This window comes from Sprattus sprattus (genome assembly GCF_963457725.1).
Source record: "Sprattus sprattus genome assembly, chromosome: 19".
Classification (NCBI taxonomy): domain Eukaryota; kingdom Metazoa; phylum Chordata; class Actinopteri; order Clupeiformes; family Clupeidae; genus Sprattus; species Sprattus sprattus.
Genome location: NC_137917.1, coordinates 25,511,356 through 25,531,309, shown reverse-complemented (window position 1 = coordinate 25,531,309; position 19,954 = coordinate 25,511,356). Strand labels below are relative to the sequence as shown.

The window sequence follows — 19,954 nt, the reverse complement described above, 5'->3', positions numbered from 1 at the left end:
CCACTGCAAATAGAAGACCAAATAAAAAGTCAAAGTGATGAAAAGAGCAAAAAGAAGATGTTATTGAATCCCAGCTGCTTCCTTCTACTCACGAGTGTAGGATGATACTCCCAGGCTGACACACTCTCCAGAGGGACAGTCAGTTACAGTATCAGTGCAGTTCAAAGATGTATCCGGGATGCACGTATTACACTTCAGGGAATGCACTAAAACATCACATAGAGCAAAAGACTGTTAAAAGAGCTCACTAGACACAATGTCAAACCATACTATTACGGCCATGATCAGTGGAAAATAATGGACAACTTGCTTTCAACAAGTAGTATCTGTTGTACTGGGCTTTCAACAAGTGAGTTTACTGCTTAATGTTGTATGGATAGATACACATCACATCATATTACATTACATACATGTAATGACATACCTTTCCAGAGAAGGGCGCTCACAAAAAAGAACACAGCTCGCACATCCATCTTGATCTTTCGGAGGGTTCACAGGTGTAGCTGTTTAAGAGTGATGGTTCCACAGGGGGGGGGGGGGGGGGGGGGTCACGATGGACAGTGTTCCTGAGATCAGTCAGAGCTACGCGGCCACCTCGCTTCAGGAGAAATCAAAGTGACGACTTTCAACGGTAATAATAAATATTCTCACGGTGTCAAACCGCACCGAACGCAACAGCACACAGGGGGTGTGATCACGATGGACAGTGTTCCTGAGATCAGTCAGAGCTACGCGGCCACCTCGCTTCAGGAGAAATCAAAGTGACGACTTTCAACGGTAATAATAAATATTCTCACGGTGTCAAACCGCACCGAACGCAACAGCAAACCCCAGACCACTGACGTGTTATGGACTGAACTTGTCATATGAAAGGAATACTGTGAAAAAGGGATGTCCAGTTGTCTTGCCTCTGGTGGTGAGATACTAAAGTAATGTGAAATGGATCTCAGGTAAATATGGGGAACAATGTGCAACTTGAGTCCATCCTATTCAGTGACACTCCTGTTGGGTAAGCATTAAGAATGAGGAAGATCCCTCTAGACACGTATTGACCTGGATATTGGATCAGGTGCATAATAGTCTAATTGTCTATGTTTGAAATTACATCTTTCAAGAACACAAAGAGCTTGAAATGGCTGGAAGGACTTGGGGTGTTTTTTAATAACGTCATGTACAAAAGTACAAAGACTAACTCGAGACGGCGAAGACAAAGCAAATTGTATGACTACTAAACAGTGTTTAACCAGCCAAACTATCTCCACGACCACAGTTAACGTTATAAGTGATGAGACATGCGTTACAGAGTCTTAAGTATTGATGGTGAAATCCCATGAGTCTCCCATTGGCTTCAATGGGGCCTGTTGCCGTGTTATTTCAACAAAATGGAAAATCTGTGACAACAGATATGCAAAGTGAATACCATGGCTGAAGAGGAAGTAAACATATCTGATAAGCAGCCAGGGTTGTAAACATAATGGAAAATCTCTTACAGCAGATATGCCAGATAAGCAAATGTTATGTCATGGCTGAAAGGAATTTACTAGATCTGATAAGCAGCCAGGTGTGTAAACATAAGGGCATGGTTGGAATGAAAGATTCACGCCTCGCCCTTTCATCTCATCCACGGGTTACATATCTGGCAACCGTTGTGATTTTCTGGTATGTAACATGCCATGGTAATTGGACACTGTTGAATTTCCTGGGGGAGCAGTTCAAACAATAAGGGAGGTTTTATGAGAAAGCTCTTGTCCCATTTAAGTCGATGGGAGACTCAAAGGATTTCACCAAAAGATTGCCTTAGTGGTTAAGGGTCTTTTGGAGCCATTTATCATAGTCCATAAGTAACGTTGATCATTTAAGCCTAAGACTGTGAGTTGTCAGGGAGTTGATTTACATCGGAAATGCATCTCTAGTTATGAAAGAAAGCTCATCCTAGTGAAGCATCCACAAAAAAAGACAAACGTGCAGATAACGGCATGTGACGTTTAAGCTTTATTGATATACAGAATGATCGGAATTAAATTTGTAGGGAATTGTTGACTAATGCAAAACCTCCATGGTGTTATACCAAGGCTCCCATACAATTGTTTTGTAGGTCTTGCTATGCATAAAAAAAAACACTGTCACGCATCAGGTTTTCTACTGCATCAACAACACTGTGCAATTCATCACATGTCCACTGAAAGCGCTCTAGGGATCAGAGTAGTTACAGAACCGATTTAGCGCCAATGCTGGATTTCTGTGAACATAAATGTTAAAACTTGGGGGACCGCCATCAGAAAGCAGGTTTACCACTCCTGTCCTGTCCCAATGACTCACATGTCAAACACTTCTCATATCTGCCCACACACACATATGGCCATTTAGACTCGACCACAAATCCTTGTGACAAAACAGGTCCATCAGGGGGTGAAGGGGGTAGATTGCAGGGGAAGAAGGAATCAACAAAAACACTTCAATGGATATCTAATCATTTGTGTCATTTCTTTGTCTTCTTTTTAAAAACAATAATAGAAAAAAAAAAACTCTCCAGAAAAAATAAAATGTGCCAGTATCCAAACTTTACAGGCAGAATTAGTCTTTTGCAGGACAGCTAACAGGACAGCTAACAGCAAACAGTTAGCCGTTCCCCCTGAACCCCCCCCCCCCCCCCCAAGTCCACCCCAGGATCATGTGACCCTCCTCAGGGTTTCTCATGCCTGGCCTCTTAGAGCAGTCCAGCTTCTGTTCTGCTTGTCCTCCTCCGCTGCATCTCACTAGCCAGGCGGCTGCTGCTGCACTGAGGCTTTCCAAACCTCCATCAGCGGGCAGTGTGACGGCGGGGGCGTGGGAGACCAAGCGCTCGAGTCTTCCTGCGGACGCAGTTACGACGGGGGCGGGGCCACTAAGACAGCAAGCGGCTGTACTCCGAGAGGGCCGAGGACTTCTTCACACCGTCCCAGATCCGCGCCGCGTAGTGGAACCTTTTATGGGCAACACACAAGTATACCCATGAGCATACAATTAAAATCGCCACACACACTAATCCCTCTCTCACACACACACACACACACACACACACACACACACAGGATCCTCAGGAAACGACGAGGGCTCTGAGTATTACCCTCATATAGGTTAGCTGAGAAACGTGCACACACACACACACACACACACACTTTGTGGCGAGCTCTCACATGGAGAGAGAGATTTCTTAGGAGAGCCTCTCCGTCTCTGTGCTCCTTACCAGTTTTTCTCTGTGAGGATGGTGTGGGACAGACACACACACACACACACACACACACACACACTCCTTACCAGTTCTTCTCTGTGAGGATGGTGTGGGACAGACACACACACACACACACACACACACACACACACACACACACACACACACACACACACACTCCTTACCAGTTCTTCTCTGTGAGGATGGTGTGTGACAGCTGACTGCGAGACATGGCCAGCACCTGGCTCCGCAGTTTGGCCACCAGGGAGGAGAAGCTGGGGTGGCCCCTGTACCCGGGCAGCAGGGAGAAGAGCGGGGCGGCCCCGGCCCCGACCCCGGACCCCAAGGCTGAACCTGGCCCAGGGAGGGAAGAACACAGAGGTCACCCACGGGTCAGCCACTCAGTTACACCAACATCCACACTGACATTTATTAATGTATTAGTATTTATTAATTTATTAATGTATTAGTATTTATGCATGTATTTAATGTATTAGTGTTTATTCAGTTATTAATGTATTAGTGTTTATTCAGTTATTAATGTATTAGTATTTATTCATGTATTAATGTATTAGTATTTATTCAGTTATTGTATTAGTGTTTATTCAGTTATTAATGTATTAGTATTTATGCATGTATTAAATGTATTAGTATTTATTCATTTATTAATGTATTAGTATTTATTCAGTTATTAATGTATTAGTATTTATTCAGTTATTAATGTAGTTATTAATGTATTAGTATTTATTCAGTTATTAATGTATTAGTATTTATTCAGTTATTAATGTAGTTATTAATGTATTAGTGTTTATTCAGTTATTAATGTATTAGTATTTATTCATTTATTAATGTATTAGTATTTATTCAGTTATTAATGTAGTTATTAATGTATTAGTGTTTATTCAGTTATTAATGTATTAGTATTTATTCATGTATTAATGTATTAGTATTTATTCAGTTATTGTATTAGTGTTTATTCAGTTATTAATGTATTAGTATTTATTCAGTTATTAATGTATTAGTATTTATTCAGTTATTGTATTAGTGTTTATTCAGTTATTAATGTATTAGTATTTATTCAGTTATTAATGTATTAGTATTTATTCATGTATTAATGTATTAGTATTTATTCAGTTATTGTATTAGTGTTTATTCAGTTATTAATGTATTAGTATTTATTCAGTTATTAATGTATTAGTATTTATTCATGAGTCTAGGCTGCTGCTTCAAGCCTCTTCAGGTCATGCTCCATCAAGTTCAAGTTTATTTCTATAGCACATTTCATATGATATACATAGACACAACGTGCTTTAGACAGCCGAAGCCTTCTGTTTCCACTTTCAGTTCTACAACAATAGAAATCTTTCTCAGAAATCACGCGAGTATCGGCTATCACACCCAATACAATAATTAGCCCCAACGGCAAAGACTTTTCTAGATTGTTTAGACAGATGGCGTCAAACCATGAGTTTCACGAGTGACAGGAGGGGCAGGGTTTACTACAAGGGTGACTCATCTAAGGGCGGGGCCGAGTCGTTCTACAATAACATGGCCTGACAGAAGTCTTCCTGGTTGGATTTTTTCGTGTGAAACTCTAAGGTAGAGGAGAGAGAGATTGAGGGTTGTGTGGTGTGTAGTGAAAGTGATATGTGTCATGGCCAGTGTTCTGCGCATAGAATCATATGTCTAATGTTCTAATTTGGAGGGTCCTCCCCTCTTATGTTACTGTCTGCGAGTATTCTTAGTTAGCGATTAAGAGTCAGTGTATAAATACCCTAGTGTAGTGTTGTTTACCCTAAGCCTGTAAAATTTGTTTGCGAAATGTAAGTCTCTGCTCCATTTACTATTTTGTTTGAATGTGAGATTTTTTTGTGTGTGTGAATTCTAAGTTAGAAGAGACGGGGAGAGATGGAGGGGAGTGAGTGGGCAGCCACCTGCTCTCGTTAAGGCGTCTTCTCCGTCGCTCTCCAGGATGGGCAGGAGGAACAGGTTCACCTCCGTCTCCAGGTAGTCCTGGCCCAGGCCCGGGAAGACGTTACAGTCCAGCATGGAGAGAGTGCCTGGGGACGGGACGGAGACGCGGACCTCAGAACTTCCCCAACAATCCCAATACTCATGGCATTGCTTGGCAGTCATGAAAATACAATAGGTCAAAGTGCATCTCAATACTTCCCCAACAATCCCAATACTCATGGCATTGCTTGGCAGTCATTAAAATAACCATTTGTTTGTACAATAGGTCAAAGTGCATCTCAGTACTTCCCCAACAATCCCAATACTCATTTGACTGGCATTGCTTGGCAGTCATGAAAATAACCATTTGTTTGTACAATAGGTCAAAGTATTTTTTGGGTGCTATCTGCTAGGAAATAAACAATCAAATCAAAAAAAGAATCATTACTGAGATTTTATGACACACACACAGACAGACATTCACACTCCACACAACAGGGGGCAGCACTGAGTTTTGGCTTCACCTTTGTACTTGAGATGGGAGTGGGCCATCAGTTTGTCCATCGTCATGTGCATCTTCTTCAGGTTCCGAGGGCAGAAGTCCTCCCTGCGGGCCTTGTTCTGCAGGAACACTGTGGCAGAGCAAGATTACGTGTGTGTGTGTGTGTGTGTGTGTGTGTGTGTGTGTGTGTGTGTGTGTGTGTGTGTGTGTGGTCAGCAGGAACACTGTCACAGAGCAAGAACACAAGAGAACCTTCCATGAGGTGACAGCGGTACAGGAGGGAGAGAAGTCGTGTAGTAATCAGAAGGTTGCTAGTTCGATTCCCTGTCGAAGTGTCCTTGGGCAAGACACTCAACCCCTAATTGCTCCTGATGTGCAGTGTGCCATCAGTGTAAATGCAAAAGATGTGTATACATCCTTGTAAGACGCTTTGGATAAAAGGTCTGCTAAATGAATAAATGTGAATTTTACATTTAGTCATTTAGCAGACGCTTTTGTCCAAAGCGACATACAAGGGAGAGAACACAGGAGAACCTTTCATGAGGGGGGTGAGGTGGACATGTCTGACTACGGGAGTATTTCTGAAGAGTGGTGAGGTGGACATGTCTGACTACGGGAGTATTTCTGAAGAGAGGTGAGGTGGACATGTCTGACTCTATGGGAGTATTTCTGAAGAGAGGTGAGGTGGACATGTCTGACTCTATGGGAGTATTTCTGAAGAGAGGTGAGGTGGACATGTCTGACTCTATGGGAGTATTTCTGAAGAGAGGTGAGGTGGACATGTATGACTCTATGGGAGTATTTCTGAAGAGAGGTGAGGTGGACATGTCTGACTCTATGGGAGTATTTCTGAAGAGAGGTGAGGTGGACATGTCTGACTTAATGGGAGTATTTCTGAAGAGAGGTGAGGTGGACATGTCTGACTCTATGGGAGTATTTCTGAAGAGAGGTGAGGTGGACATGTCTGACTCTATGGGAGTATTTCTGAAGAGTGGTGAGGTGGACATGTCTGACTACGGGAGTATTTCTGAAGAGAGGTGAGGTGGACATGTCTGACTACGGGAGTATTTCTGAAGAGAGGTGAGGTGGACATGTCTGACTACGGGAGTATTTCTGAAGAGAGGTGAGGTGGACATGTCTGACTACGGGAGTATTTCTGAAGGGGATGAGGTGGACATTTCTGACTGTACGAGAGTATTTCTGAAAACAGATAAATGGAACTGCAAAGTTGGTGTGCACATTTCACAGAGGCAGAGCAAGATTGAATAGGACTGGTGGAAGTGTGCATCAGATTACGTGTGTGTGTGTGTGTGTGTGTGTGTGTGTGTGTGTATTGGTCCGGGCTTATTTTTTACGACCCCATTTTATATGAATACGTACGGACACTTTGAGGACATTGGGGATTATGAAGACAAAGGCCCTATCATCATAATTCATGTCAAATAGTCTGTTGGAGCCTGGGGCGGTGCAACCTCCGGCTCTTATCAAAACCTGTTTTCTTGTGTGTGTGAGTGTGTGAATAAGTATTACGTGAAAGGAAGAGAAAGCGAAAGGTGATACTTTAGGTGGGAGTGTGTGGGAGCACGTTTCTCAGCTGACCTATATGAGGGTAATACTCCGAGCCTTCGTCGTTTCCTGAGGATCCAGTGCTGTCATGGCTGGCAGAGGGGGTGGAGGGCTTCAGCATCTCAGCTGTCTGCAGAAACCTGTGAGGGGGGGGCCGGGGGGGGGGTCCAGCGTTATTCACCTAACCTCTCCAATCAAGAAACAGCATTAATTACCTAACCACCCTATTTAGAATCCAGAAACAGAATTATTCACCTAACCAACCTATCCAGAAACAACATTATTCACCTAACCACCCTATCCAGAATCCAGAAACAACATTATTCACCTAACCACCCTATCCAGAATCCAGAAACAACATTATTCACCTAACCACCCTATCCAGAATCCAGAAACAACATTATTCACCTAACCACCCTATCCAGAATCCAGAAACAACCTTATTTACCTTTCCACCCTATCCAGAAACAACCTTATTTACCTAACCACCCTATCCAGAAAGAGCATTATTCACCTAACCATCCTATCCAGAAACAGCTTTATTAACCTTACCACCCTATCCAGAAACAGAGGCATCACTGGCGGCAAGCCTTGACCCTGTCAGTTAAGAGTAGGAATAATGTGCCTTTCTGCCATTGTAGTCACCAGCTAACTTGGGTCAAGTCTGGATCGTGCTTATGTATGTTGCACACTGTTTTTGTGTTATGTGGACAATATCTACTGTTTAAGTTATATACTTATAGTGTTTTAGGTCTTCTTTATTACATCATATCCACCCTGTTGTTCTTGTGAATGTTCATTTCATGAATCCATCTGAGACACGAGGAGACCAGACCTGTATAGGTTGACGTCAGTGAACCAGTCCTGAAGGACGATGACCACGTGGCACACAGTGAAGAGGAAGGCAGCGATCTGAAGAGACTGGATGGGACGAAACAGAGGGTGGTGATCAACATGCCTATGCTTATGTTAACAATTTAATTTTTTATTTTATTTTATTGTATTATTATAGTTCATTCTAATATGTAGGCACTCTGAGATTCTTTGGAATGAAAAGTGTGTTAAAAATTATTATTATTATTATTTATTATGCAGTAAAATACAATTGCTTTGGCAATAAAGCTGGAGCAGCTAACCTCCTGTGCAAAGTGACAATGTGTTAACAGATTGTGTGTGTACACTGTGTGTGCAGATTTGTTCACAATGAAATGCTTGAGGATGTAAGATTAATGTTCTGATTGAGATTGAGTATGGTCCTGCTTATCAGGTCTAACTGCCAGCACTCATGTTGGCACTCTAGACAGACTAGCTCATCCTGTTAAAACGTTAAAACTATTGCAACAGAAGCAACCACAAATAATAAAATAAACAGATACTGTATGTGAGGAATTCCACAGGCCATAGACAAAGGACTCCGCAAGAGTTTATGGGTGAGGTGTGGTACAGCATTCTTCATCCTTTGCTGGTTGCCTGCACATACCTGCATCTCCACATAGGTGTGAGGGAGGTTGTACTCTGGGGGAAGTTTGCGGTCGTTGTTGATCAGGTGATCTAAAATGGAGGGACTCAAAATAGGCTGTGGGCAAAAAAAATACAAAGGTTGTCGGAAATGAGCAAAACCACCACCACTAACATCAACACTCTAAAAGAATTATAATTAATTATATCGTAACCTGTATCCTCTGACCCGTTAGGATCTATAGTACCTGAATCTATAGGAGCTCCCATATGAACAAAAATGGTCCTCTCTACCCAATTTTATTTTCAAAATACAGTTACTTTCCCTTGAGTATTCTAAAACTAAACCCTCCCTCCATGCTACCCAGCATTTATTTTACCCATAACTGTTTGGCATGTAGCACTACTCAGCGATAGTCACGGCCCAGGACACCACTCCTGAAACTCCTAAAGCAACAGTATGCAGCAATTCCCCAGATTTTGAGGTGTGTTTTTTTATTACAAGATTACTTGTTTTGATATCATTTTCAAACTAATTCTATTCTTTTAATTGGTACCTGGTATATGGTCATGTGAAGATAAAATATATAACACGTTGTTCCAATCAGCCGCTCAGGTTGCATAAACGACATCACCAAAAGACACAAATTTGCATGCTACCAAGCTTTAAGCAGTGCAACTGTGCTGTTGTAGGTGTTAGCAAAGTTTTGCAGCATTGATTTTGATTAGTCAAGTCATTTCCTAGCTCAGGGCCCAAGATCCGTTGGTTCTCCAACGCAACAGGGCCCTGGGTCTCACCTGTGTGTCCAGGAAGATGACCCGCTCCTGGGTTATGTAGAAATCGATGCCGCAGCTCTGGTTCCCCCCTCTCTCTTTGATCTCCGGGCTCTGAGCCCTGAACACGTACGCTCTGAGAAATCACACACAAAGCAGAGTGGTGCCATAGTAGCCGTTAGCGATAGCATGGTCAGATCAAACTCCACTGTTTTGACCACAGATGAGAAAAATGATGGGTTGTGACTGATTCAACAATGAACAGTAGGGTACAGACTTAGAGGCCTGTGCACGATGGATTCTTCGGGCCCGCCACAAGATCTGGTCCCCTTGCCACCCACTTTCTCACAAATGGCTCATATATTGTCCCAGTCCCACCCACATCTTTCAGTTAATGTCCCAGTCCCACCAGCAAAATTCCAAGACAAACAGCAGGAGAGGGGGTCGGGCGAAAAAACACACACATACGCACACAGACAGAAACACAGAAACACACACACACACACACAAACACATACACACCTCTGATCCTCCTCAGGAGTATTGGCCGACAGGAGAGACATGATTGTAGACTTGCCGGTCCCTTGAAGCCCTATGACTCCCACCACCAGCATGTCGGTCTGGTCGCGCAAATACTGCAAGAAACACAGCCAGATTAAGAGACGCACAGTAGGGTGCATCAAATTGCATTGCAAAAATTAAATCTCAACATATCAAACCGTCTGGGGTTGCATTTCGTTCGGACACACATAAAATGACTTTTGCTTAAAATTAGTTTTGGGAAAATTCATTGTTTTTGCATGGATGGTAACACTTTGAGCACCCAGACAGATCAATATGCTGGGACTCGTAATTTTGATGCACCCTAACGCACAGTTTCCATAGCGACCACCCGAAACACAGTCATGTTATGCAACAGGAAGACGAAAGACCTGCAGTAAAGTTAAGTGATCACTCAATGTGCCATGCAAGGTAAAGCTTACCTCTATGGCACTGTCACACCAGTTCATCTGGTCATCCACCAACTTAATACTGTGCTTCATTCTCTCAGGGGGAAGAAGCTTCGTCTGGCCAATCACAGCTGCATAGAACACATAAAGTGCAGCTGTATGTTAATGGTCACCTTCAGTGAGACACACGTCATCAAGATATGACAGCACTACACTGTCACTCAGTGTGCCTGATGATGCTACTGTGCCCGCTTTTCAGTCCATGTTGTGACCCAGAACCGACAATCACCATGGAAATGACACTGACAAGCTTCAAGTACAAGAGGGTAACAACAGTACTCACGGTCCACTGCGGTACTGGAGGCTGCGGCTCCCATGCCCCTGTTCTGGATCTGATACACAGGCTGGGTTGGGCGCTGACCCTCCCTCTCCAGCTTGGCAGATCCGGTTCCGGTCACAGGTGGACCAGTGTCCGGCGGGGTCCCCGGTTTACCAGCCTCGTCCCTGCTCTTCATCAGCATGATCGGTTTCTCAAGGGATGGAGCTCCACTGATGGGAACATTCTGACTCTGCTTGCTCTAGAACAGCAGCCAAGGAAAATGAAACGTTTCAGCGCATAGGCCCATACACCGGCAAAAAGGTTAAAGGACATCACGTCTCAAGTTCAAAAACAATATTTGACAGCATATGAGAGAGAGAGAGAGAGAGAGAGACACACACACATGATTGTACTACCGTTACCTACCCTTTCTCCAGGGGGCTTTGCGAGAATTATGGGGGTCTTCTGAAGAAGTGGTCCTGGTGGATCCTCGCTGCCATCCTACACAGGTGGAACTTGAAGTCAATCATACTGACAGCCAAGAACCATCTAGCATGAGAGTTCACCTATCGTTATGTATAGGACTAACTAGACGAGCTTACCCTGCGTTCTCGAGGCATATAATCCCGATCACGACTGGGACCCGAAAGATTTTGCCCCGGTCCTGCAGGATCCCGGTCTCGGCGTCGGCGTCTCCTCCGTCCCTGACCATACACGCCAGGCTGACTGTGGCCAGATTCCGACATTCCTCAAAAAAGCTACACAAGACACAATTTAGAGAATCACGAGGCTGATGAGGCGTCTTAAGGTTGCAGATACTGTCATTTTACTCGACACCACCCTTACACTTCCGAAAGCCCGCAAAAGGGGTTCTGGACACAGCAGAAAGCTTATACAAAGCTAGCTATGCTATCATTGCTAAATCAGCTAGGCAGTTATGCTAGCAGGTTGCTCTATACAAAACATCAACAACATAGCTTGATAACCAGCTAACAAACTAGTTTGCGGTCTGTGTCGTTCAGCGTGGTATAAAGACATGTCCACCAAAAATGATCTTACCTGTCTTAACGCTTTTTTTAAACAGTATGCTATATCAAGGTCCCCCAAAATAAGTATGGTTTCATGAAGCTAGGCAGCGCTTGAGTCAGCAACGAATCAGTCAAATTCGTTCATCGCACACGTACAGAGGTACGTCCTGTGTGCATAGATACCATTTGCCCTAAGTCTCTGTTAGGGCGCCCCTCACCTGCATGGAGTGGAAGCTACATTTAACCAACCACGTAGTCTATAAGTATCGCTAATTTAGGCTGAAGTATTTTATTTAGTTTACGTATAAGACATGTCGCCTAAAGTAGGCTAGTCCTATAGACGAGAAGAGAGCAGTAATATATCCTACAATCTGTTTACTTATTGGGATTCAAAATTGACAAAGCTATACTACTTAATAGGCTACTTGATTTGAATAGCCTATCATGAGAGTATTTTTGAATGCACGGTTTGGATAACTATGTAACAATTTGCCACTTTTCGAGGTATGTCTTTATTTCTAACTAGCTTTAAAATGATCTCATTTTGATTAATTGATTATAATGATGAGCCTATATGGTCATGTGAAGGACAGATAAACACACTGTATAATGTATTTTTGTGTTCCTGGATGGATCACCAAGCGAGGCTTTCACTGTACGACATTGTCAACTCCATCACAAAGACCCAACACAATTTAAGTATGTCAGCAAGCTTTTTACGGGCTTTTTTTGCTACTCACTTGTTTTTGACCAAAACTCCTCACTGCTGCTATAAGTGTAAAGAATGCCAATCATACTCAGATGACTTGCTTTGAAATCCTCAAAGTCAGCAGGCCATGTTTGGATAGAAAACGGATGCCGCCCAGACGGGTTGTCTGAACTTCAGTGACAAAGGAAACTTTCCATCGGAGGGGTGGATTTTGTATAGGCGTGGCAACATTTGTATTTAAGAATGACTGGTGTAAAGAAAAGCTGACGTGATTACATTTGGTAGTTGTTTGATTAGTTTCTGAAATATTCAGAACACGTGAATGAAAACATACACACATGAAGGAAAACAAACACATGCTAACACATTAAAGAAAACAAATCTTTGTTTATTTGCCTTAACAGCCATTGACAAGTTTGTGTTACAAATAGCAGCCCATCTCCAAGCAGAGGAGTCACCCTGAGATGAAGCCAGCTCAGTGGAAGAGCAGAACAGAGACCAGAGGCCACAGCAGGAATAGGACACTTTGTGTAGCACTCCAGGCACTGTTAGACAGATTCCCCTCACAGCAGGTCACTTCTGCAGACACCGAGCCCTGCGACTGTAAGAACTGTGAGGCCCCTCCGCACAGACTTTGGGAAGCACAGCCCTTCAATGTAAGGTTCTGTCCAGCTGCACTAACTAGTGATTGAAGGGAAAAAAAGAAAAGAGAGCGAGAGTTAGAAACAATAATACATCAATACATAACAATATAGCAATAGATTACATAAGCAAAGTTATACTTTTCCACTCCTACAGTGCAAACCCTAGACAGGTATGCTCTTCTACCATGTAGAAATCTATTTTGCCATTTTGTTCGAAATACATAGTACTGCACACACCACACTCCCACAAATATACACACCTGTTGCAGTGAAACAGCGATCCTCATCACCGGCACATTGAATCGTTAGTGAGCAGTTGGTCGAGTCACAGGTAAAACACTGCATCCCGTTGGCCGTGTTATTTACCGAAGCTGAAAGATAAACCATGCTTTCATGTTCAGCTTTGTAGAATTTCTATTATTTTACCCAAACAGGGCAGGAAGAATTGATTTGGGCAATAGATGAACAAGACAGTGACTAAATAGTCACTTAATTGATCCCACAGCCACCTTCCTGAACATTAGATTCATCATTAGATTCCATCAGCACAAAATAATTACCTGGAGGACTTCCGGTGTTGCAGTTGTCTGTGTTACAGCACAAGCTGCTCTGTGCGATCCTTCCACTTCCGAAATTCGCGGAACCATTGACACATTGTGCAGATGGCAGGCAGCTTTTGACATTTGCAGCAGCTGAATTCCATGCAAACAAACAACAAATGAACAAATGACATTAAAAATGATGTAGTCTTGAGGAAAACACAAACCCATAATCCAATTGATTGACAGGTAGAAACTTAGACAGTTAGACTTCAGTGTAAGGAATTTAAGTTTCTCTTTTTAACTACCGTAAAAACTTTTTTATAAATATTACTTTTTATAAAAAATGTATTAAATCAACTGTCATTGTTTTTCAAAGTGAAGGGTCCATTTTCTCACCTGCTACAGTTGCAAGTGTGATGCTGGCACACGAGTCAACACTTGCGGGACACTGCTGTGAGCCTCCAGTGCAATTTCCAGAACCACTAGCGCATGTAATGCACTCCAGTCCTTTGGCTATAGGGATGGTTGGATGGTTAAGTTGAAAGTAAAGTTATTTTGTCCAAAGCAACTTAATGTGCTACATGAACTAAAATAACTAAATTAACAAAGAATTAGTGTGTTTCGCCCCTGTCACATTTCAACAGATTACTTCATTTTCAGATGATATCATTTTCTTACCTTGAGGCACAAGCAGGCACATCGCAACAAAAATTACTTCAATCACCATCTTGACGGTAAATAATTCAATGTGCCTGTACATGTGTTGGTCTATATATTGCCCTTTCATTGATGGGAGGGTCCATCAGTCAAAATGAAAGTGAGTGAATTTCTCCACACATCACAGCATCTGGTAAAACTGGTATTATGGTAAAACTGGTATTTTATCTTGCATTGGAATCACTGTATTTACAATTGGTGCCAGCTCACATGGGTACCAGAATGACGTCTGTACCTTCCCTTGTGAGCGGGCGCCGGATACATTTGTGGGCAATTGTGCATAAATAATAATACTGTGTTCACGAGGGCCACCAAGATAACATTGGTATTATCCTGTTGGTTAGTTATGCATGCAAGACTTTGTGTCTCTGGGAAGCAGTCCTAACAATAACCCTTTGATGGGTTGGCGAAGCCAGCTACCAAATAACCCTGAATACATATATCCTAACAGTCATGTTCGGTGAACAAAACAAATCAAATAAATACCATGCGTGTATGTTTGTTTGCACGTTTCCTTCTTTGTTTTTGCTCCTTGCAACCAGAGAATCTTCCGCGTTGTTGCCACAAGGAAGAGGATCCTTTGCACCACCACTGCTGGCCGTACGGCTTCCCCAATGTCATGGACTGAACAAGGGCCTTCTTTGTCTATGCTCTGTATCTGATTTCACGTCTAAATTTAAATAGTTTCAAGCAATCAATCTGAAATGTCAGTTGAATGTACCTGCAGACATTACTTCCTTGAATGTACCTGCAGACATTACTTCCTTGTATAAGTGAAACATCCCCAACAAGATAACGCTGAAGGCGAATTCATGGTCGTCTGTTTATGGAGACACAGAGACACGCAGATCCCTCTTCGTCGTTGTAAACCCTATCTGAGCACCTCACAAATTTTGTAACTATCCTTCGAAATGATGGAGAGCCCACTGTGAGACCCCAGGGCTGTTTACCTCGTGGGTAGTTAGCATGCTAACATTAGATCGTTTTTGACCAAAACTCCTCACTGCTGCTGTAAGTGTGAAGAATGGCAATCATACTTAGATGACTTGCTTTGAAATCCTCAAAGTCAGCAGGCCATGTTTTGATAGAAAACGGCCTATGCCACCGAGGCGGGTTGTCTGAACTCCAGTGACAAAGGAAACTTTCCATTGGAGGGGTGGATTTTGTATATAGGCGTGGCAACGTTTGCATTTAAGAATGACTGGTGTAAAGAAAAGCTGAAGTGATTTAATTTTCTTTGGTAGTTGTTTGAATAGTTTCTGAAATATTCAGAACACGTGAATGGAAACAAACACACATGAAGGAAAACAAACACATGCTAACACATGAGGGAAAACAAACACATGCTAACACATTAATGAAAACAAATCTTTGTTTATTTAACAGCCATTAACAAGTTTGTGTTGAAAATAGCAGCCCATCTCCAAGCAGAGGAGTCACCCTGAGATGAAGCCAGCTCAGTGGAAGAGCAGAACAGAGACCAGGGGCCACAGCAGGAACAGGACACTGTGTGTAGCACTCCAGGCACTGTTGCACAGATTCCCCTGACAGCAGCGCAGTTCCACAGCCACCGAGCCCAGCTCCTCTGAAAACGCTCCAGAGCAGACACTTTGGGTGGCACAGCCCTTCACGGTAGCGCTCTGTCCAGCTGCACTAACTAGTGGTGGAAGGGAAAAACAGAAGAGAGAGAGTTAGAAACAATAATGTATCAATACATAACAATATAGCAATGGATTACATAACTAAAGTTTTACTTGTCCACGCGTACAGTGTTACATAGGCTACCCCAGACTGGTATGCTCTTCTACTGTGTAGAAATGTATCTTGCCATTTTATTCAAAACACACTTCAACACACCCACAAATATACACACCTGTTGCAGAGACACAGCGATCCTCATCACCGACACATTGAAGCCTTGATGAGCAGCCTGTCAAGCCACAGGTGAAACACTGCCTCCCATTGGCCGTGTTATTTACTGCAGCTGAAAGATAAACCGTGCTTTCATGTTCAGCTTTGAAGAATTTCTACTCTTTTACCCAAACAGGGCAGGAAAATTTGATTTGGCATTAGATTAAGAAGACAATGACTAAATAGTCTCTAAATGATCCCATAGCCTCCTTCCTCAACATTAGATTCATCATTAGATTCCATCAGCACAAAAAAATTACCTGGAGAACTTCCATTGTTGCAGTTGTCTGTGTTACAGCACAAGGTGTTCAGTGTGCTCCTTACACTTCCTAAGTTCAGGGAACCATTGAGACATTGTGCAGAAGGGACGCAGCTTTTGACATTTACTTCAGCAGTTGAACCTGCAAACAAACAACAACAAAAAATAAATGATGTAGTTCTGAGGTAAACACAAACCCAAAATCCCATTGATGGACCGATAGAAGCCACAAAAAAAAGTTTATCTACAGTAGAAACTTATTTTAAATGAACTGTCAGTGTTGGTCGAAGTGAAGGGTACATTTTCTCACCTAAAGCAGTTGTACTTGATGTGATGCTGGCACACGAATCAGTAAAATTTGCAGGACACTGCTCTGAGTCTCCACTGCAAGATCCACCCACACCTCTGCATGTAATGCACGCCAGTCGTTTTGCTAGGAATGGTTCAAGTTTAAATGTAAGGTATTTTGTCCAAAGCAACTTACAAATTGATTGTGATAGAGATTAATGAGGGGAACATCTGAAACTGGAATGATGACTTAAAACGTATTTAGACATATCTGAGTCACTATCACACATTTAGAATATTCTAAGAATCTGCATTTACAGTTATTAAATATACAGAAGAGTTACTGCGCCATTGCATAGTTAAGGTCAACCCAGAAATGTCAACTTTGGGAAGATTACATATTAATAAAGATTGAATAATATTTTTGACACTGAGCAGCACTCCAGTCACTGTGGCACAGACCTTCCTCAGTGTTGCACAGATCCCCCTCACAGCAGGTCAGTTCAGCAGACACTGAGCCCAGCGACTGTGAAAATCCTCCAGAGCAGATACTTAGGGTAGCACAGCCCTTTACGGTAGTGCTCTGTCCATTTGCACTAACTAGTGGTTGAAGGGGAAAACGGAAGAGAGAAAGAGAGAGAGAGAGAGGGAGAGAGAGTGAGTTAGAAACAATAATACATATAAATACATAACAATATGCCAATAGATTACATAACTAAAGTTATGCTTTTCCACTCCTACAGTGTTACAATCCCTAGAAAGACTATGCTCTTCTACTGTGTAGAAATCTATTTTGCCATTTTGTTCAAAATACATAGTACTGCACACACCACACTCCCATATACACACCTGTTGCAGAAACACAGCGATCCTCATCACCGGCACATTGGATCCTTTGTGAGCAGCTGGTCGAGTTACAGGTGATACACTGCCTCCCATTGGGCGTGTTATTTACTGCAGCTGAAAGATAAACCATGCTTTCATGTTCAACTTGGTAGAATTTCTGTTATTTTACTCAAACAGGGCAGGAAGAATCGATTTAGGCATTATATTAAGAGGACAATTACTAAATAGTCACTAAATTGTTCCAATAGCCTCGTTCCTGAACATTAGATCTTCATTAGATTCCGTCAGCACAAAATAATTACCTGGAGGACTTCCGGTGTTGCAGTTGTCTGTGTTACAGCACAAGGTGTTCAGTGTGGTCCTTCCACTTCCTAAGTTCAGAGAACCATTGAGACATTGTGCAGATGGGAAGCAGCTTTTGATGTTTACTATAGTAGTGGAACCCCCTGCAAACAAACAAAAAAATATATAATGTAGTCATGATGAAAACACAAACCCATAATCCAATTGATGGTGCGCTAGAAACCACCCAAAAAGAAAACACATCTAGAACTCAGTGTAAGGAGGTTTAGCTTCTCTCTTTATCTACAGTAGAAACTTTAAAAAAGTAGTCCTATAGACGAGAAGAGAACAGCAATATATCCTACAATCAGTATACTTATTGGGATTTAAAAATTACTAAGCTACTTGATTTAAGTTGCCTATCATAACAGAACTGGTAGAAACAAAGAATGCACGTTCTATAAAATAATACAATAATACATTCTAGATAATAATACATTTGCTGTTGCTCATTAACATTACTCACATCTAAACTTGTATAGCCCCTTGTGTTCTTCAAAACCAACACACATGCACACTCTTACTCCTGCATTTAATTAGTCTCAAAACCCACACAGGTAAAAATAAAAGCCCTCCTGTGTGCCTCAAACTGTGATGAACACGTATTAACGGCAGATTATACAGCCCTAACACATGAGCATACAGCACACAGTAGGCTTCATGATAAAAGAGACAGTATTCTAAAAAGAAAAAAGAAGAAGGAGATTCAATCAACTGTCAGTGTTCATCAAAGTGAGAGTACATTTTCTCACCTGCTACAGTTGCAGTGGTGATGCTGGCACACGAGTCAAGAAGTGCAGGACACTGCTGTGAGGCTCCATTGCAAGATTCAGTCACATTACTGCATGTAATGCACTCCAGTCCTTTTGCTAGGGATGGTTAAAGTTTAAGTTGAAATTAAAGTTATTTTGTCCAAAGCAACTAAATGTGCTAAATGCTACACTAAAATAACTAAATTAACAAGGAATAAGTGTGTTTCGCCCCTGTCACATTTCAACAGATTACTTCATTTTCAGATGATATAATTTTCTTACCTTGAGACACAAGCAGGCACATCACAACAAAAATGACTTCAATCACCATCTTGACGGTAAATAATTCAATGTGCCTGTACATATGTTGGTGTATATATTGCCCTTTCATTGATGGGAGGGTCCATCAGTCAAAATGAAAGTGAATGAAACTTTAGATGAATGAAATGAAAGTGAGCTTCTCCACATAACACGGCATCTGGTAAAACTGGTATTTAAGTAAAAACTGGTATTTTAATATGCATTGGAATGAGGAAGATATCACTGTATGTACAATTGGTGCCAGCTCACATGGGTACCAGAATGACGTAGGTACCTTACCTTGTGAGCGGGCGCTGGATAAATGTGGGTCCAATTGTGCATAAATAATAATACTTTGCTCATGAGGGCCACCAAGGTAACATTGGTATTATCCTGACAACAGCCCTAATATGTTGGTTAGTTATGCATGCAAGACTTTGTGTCTCTGGGAAGCAGTCCTAACAATAACCCTTGGATGGTGTGGCAAAGCCAACTACCAAATAACCCTGAATACATATATTCCAAAAGTCATGTTCGGTGGACAAAACAAATCAAACACATTAGGAGGGAGACGTACCAGATAGAGTGTAATGGTGGAACAGAAAATAGCATCAACTCAAAACCCAGAAGATGCTTAAATTCAAGTTTCAAATGCTTTATTTGTCACACACACGAATGTAGTGAAATGTATAAGGTACACACTCCACACTGTGCAACAATAAAATAAAATAAATAAATCCTCCTAAGTCTCTCAGTTCATACATTTAGACAGCGTAGGCGTCTACCCTACTGCAATAAGGTGAGGGGGCTGGCATTGGGCTGTGAGTCATCCCTCATGACATTCCTTGCCCTCGACTCCACCCTCTTGTGGTAAATATCATGC

General features: G+C 42.2%; 3 protein-coding genes across 3 annotated transcripts; all 3 read right to left on the bottom strand.

Annotated features, from left to right (window-relative positions):
• Positions 1–2,683: 2,683 nt before the first annotated feature.
• smg9 (SMG9 nonsense mediated mRNA decay factor) lies at positions 2,684–11,902 on the bottom strand. The gene is made up of 14 exons (XM_080858297.1): positions 11,793–11,902; positions 11,336–11,491; positions 11,160–11,234; positions 10,758–10,992; positions 10,448–10,545; positions 9,987–10,099; positions 9,489–9,600; positions 8,713–8,808; positions 8,068–8,153; positions 7,266–7,372; positions 5,689–5,796; positions 5,146–5,271; positions 3,397–3,565; positions 2,684–2,963 (listed from the first exon to the last, which is right to left on the bottom strand). Exons 2-14 carry the CDS (start codon positions 11,477–11,479, stop codon positions 2,885–2,887), a joined length of 1,548 nt encoding a protein of 515 aa, XP_080714423.1. The 5' UTR covers positions 11,480–11,491; positions 11,793–11,902; the 3' UTR covers positions 2,684–2,884.
• A 1,043-nt stretch (positions 11,903–12,945) lies between these two features.
• On the bottom strand, positions 12,946–14,383 carry LOC308380713 (urokinase plasminogen activator surface receptor-like; the record flags this gene model as incomplete). Its single annotated transcript, XM_080858118.1, has 5 exons — positions 12,946–13,151; positions 13,375–13,485; positions 13,675–13,806; positions 14,053–14,169; positions 14,335–14,383. 5 exons carry the CDS (start codon positions 14,381–14,383, stop codon positions 12,946–12,948), a joined length of 615 nt encoding a protein of 204 aa, XP_080714244.1.
• A 1,447-nt stretch (positions 14,384–15,830) lies between these two features.
• LOC308380043 (phospholipase A2 inhibitor and Ly6/PLAUR domain-containing protein-like) lies at positions 15,831–19,102 on the bottom strand (the record flags this gene model as incomplete). Its single annotated transcript, XM_080857324.1, has 5 exons — positions 15,831–16,030; positions 16,247–16,357; positions 17,980–18,123; positions 18,772–18,888; positions 19,054–19,102. The coding sequence occupies 5 exons, from the start codon at positions 19,100–19,102 to the stop codon at positions 15,831–15,833; spliced, it is 621 nt and encodes a 206-aa protein (XP_080713450.1).
• Positions 19,103–19,954: the final 852 nt, after the last annotated feature.

What these genes read in the sequence shown, in the direction of transcription:
- smg9 (XM_080858297.1), bottom strand. Translation starts at nt 11,479, where the DNA reads ATGTCGGAATCTGGCCACAGTCAGCCTGGCGTGTATGGTCAGGGACGG. An exon ending in ACTCCTGAGGAGGATCAGAG is followed by an intron (nt 9,601 to 9,986) that starts GTGTGTATGTGT and finishes GTGATTTCTCAG; the next exon opens with AGCGTACGTGTTCAGGGCTC. An exon ending in ACTGACGTCAACCTATACAG is followed by an intron (nt 7,373 to 8,067) that starts GTCTGGTCTCCT and finishes CCCCCCTCACAG; the next exon opens with GTTTCTGCAGACAGCTGAGA.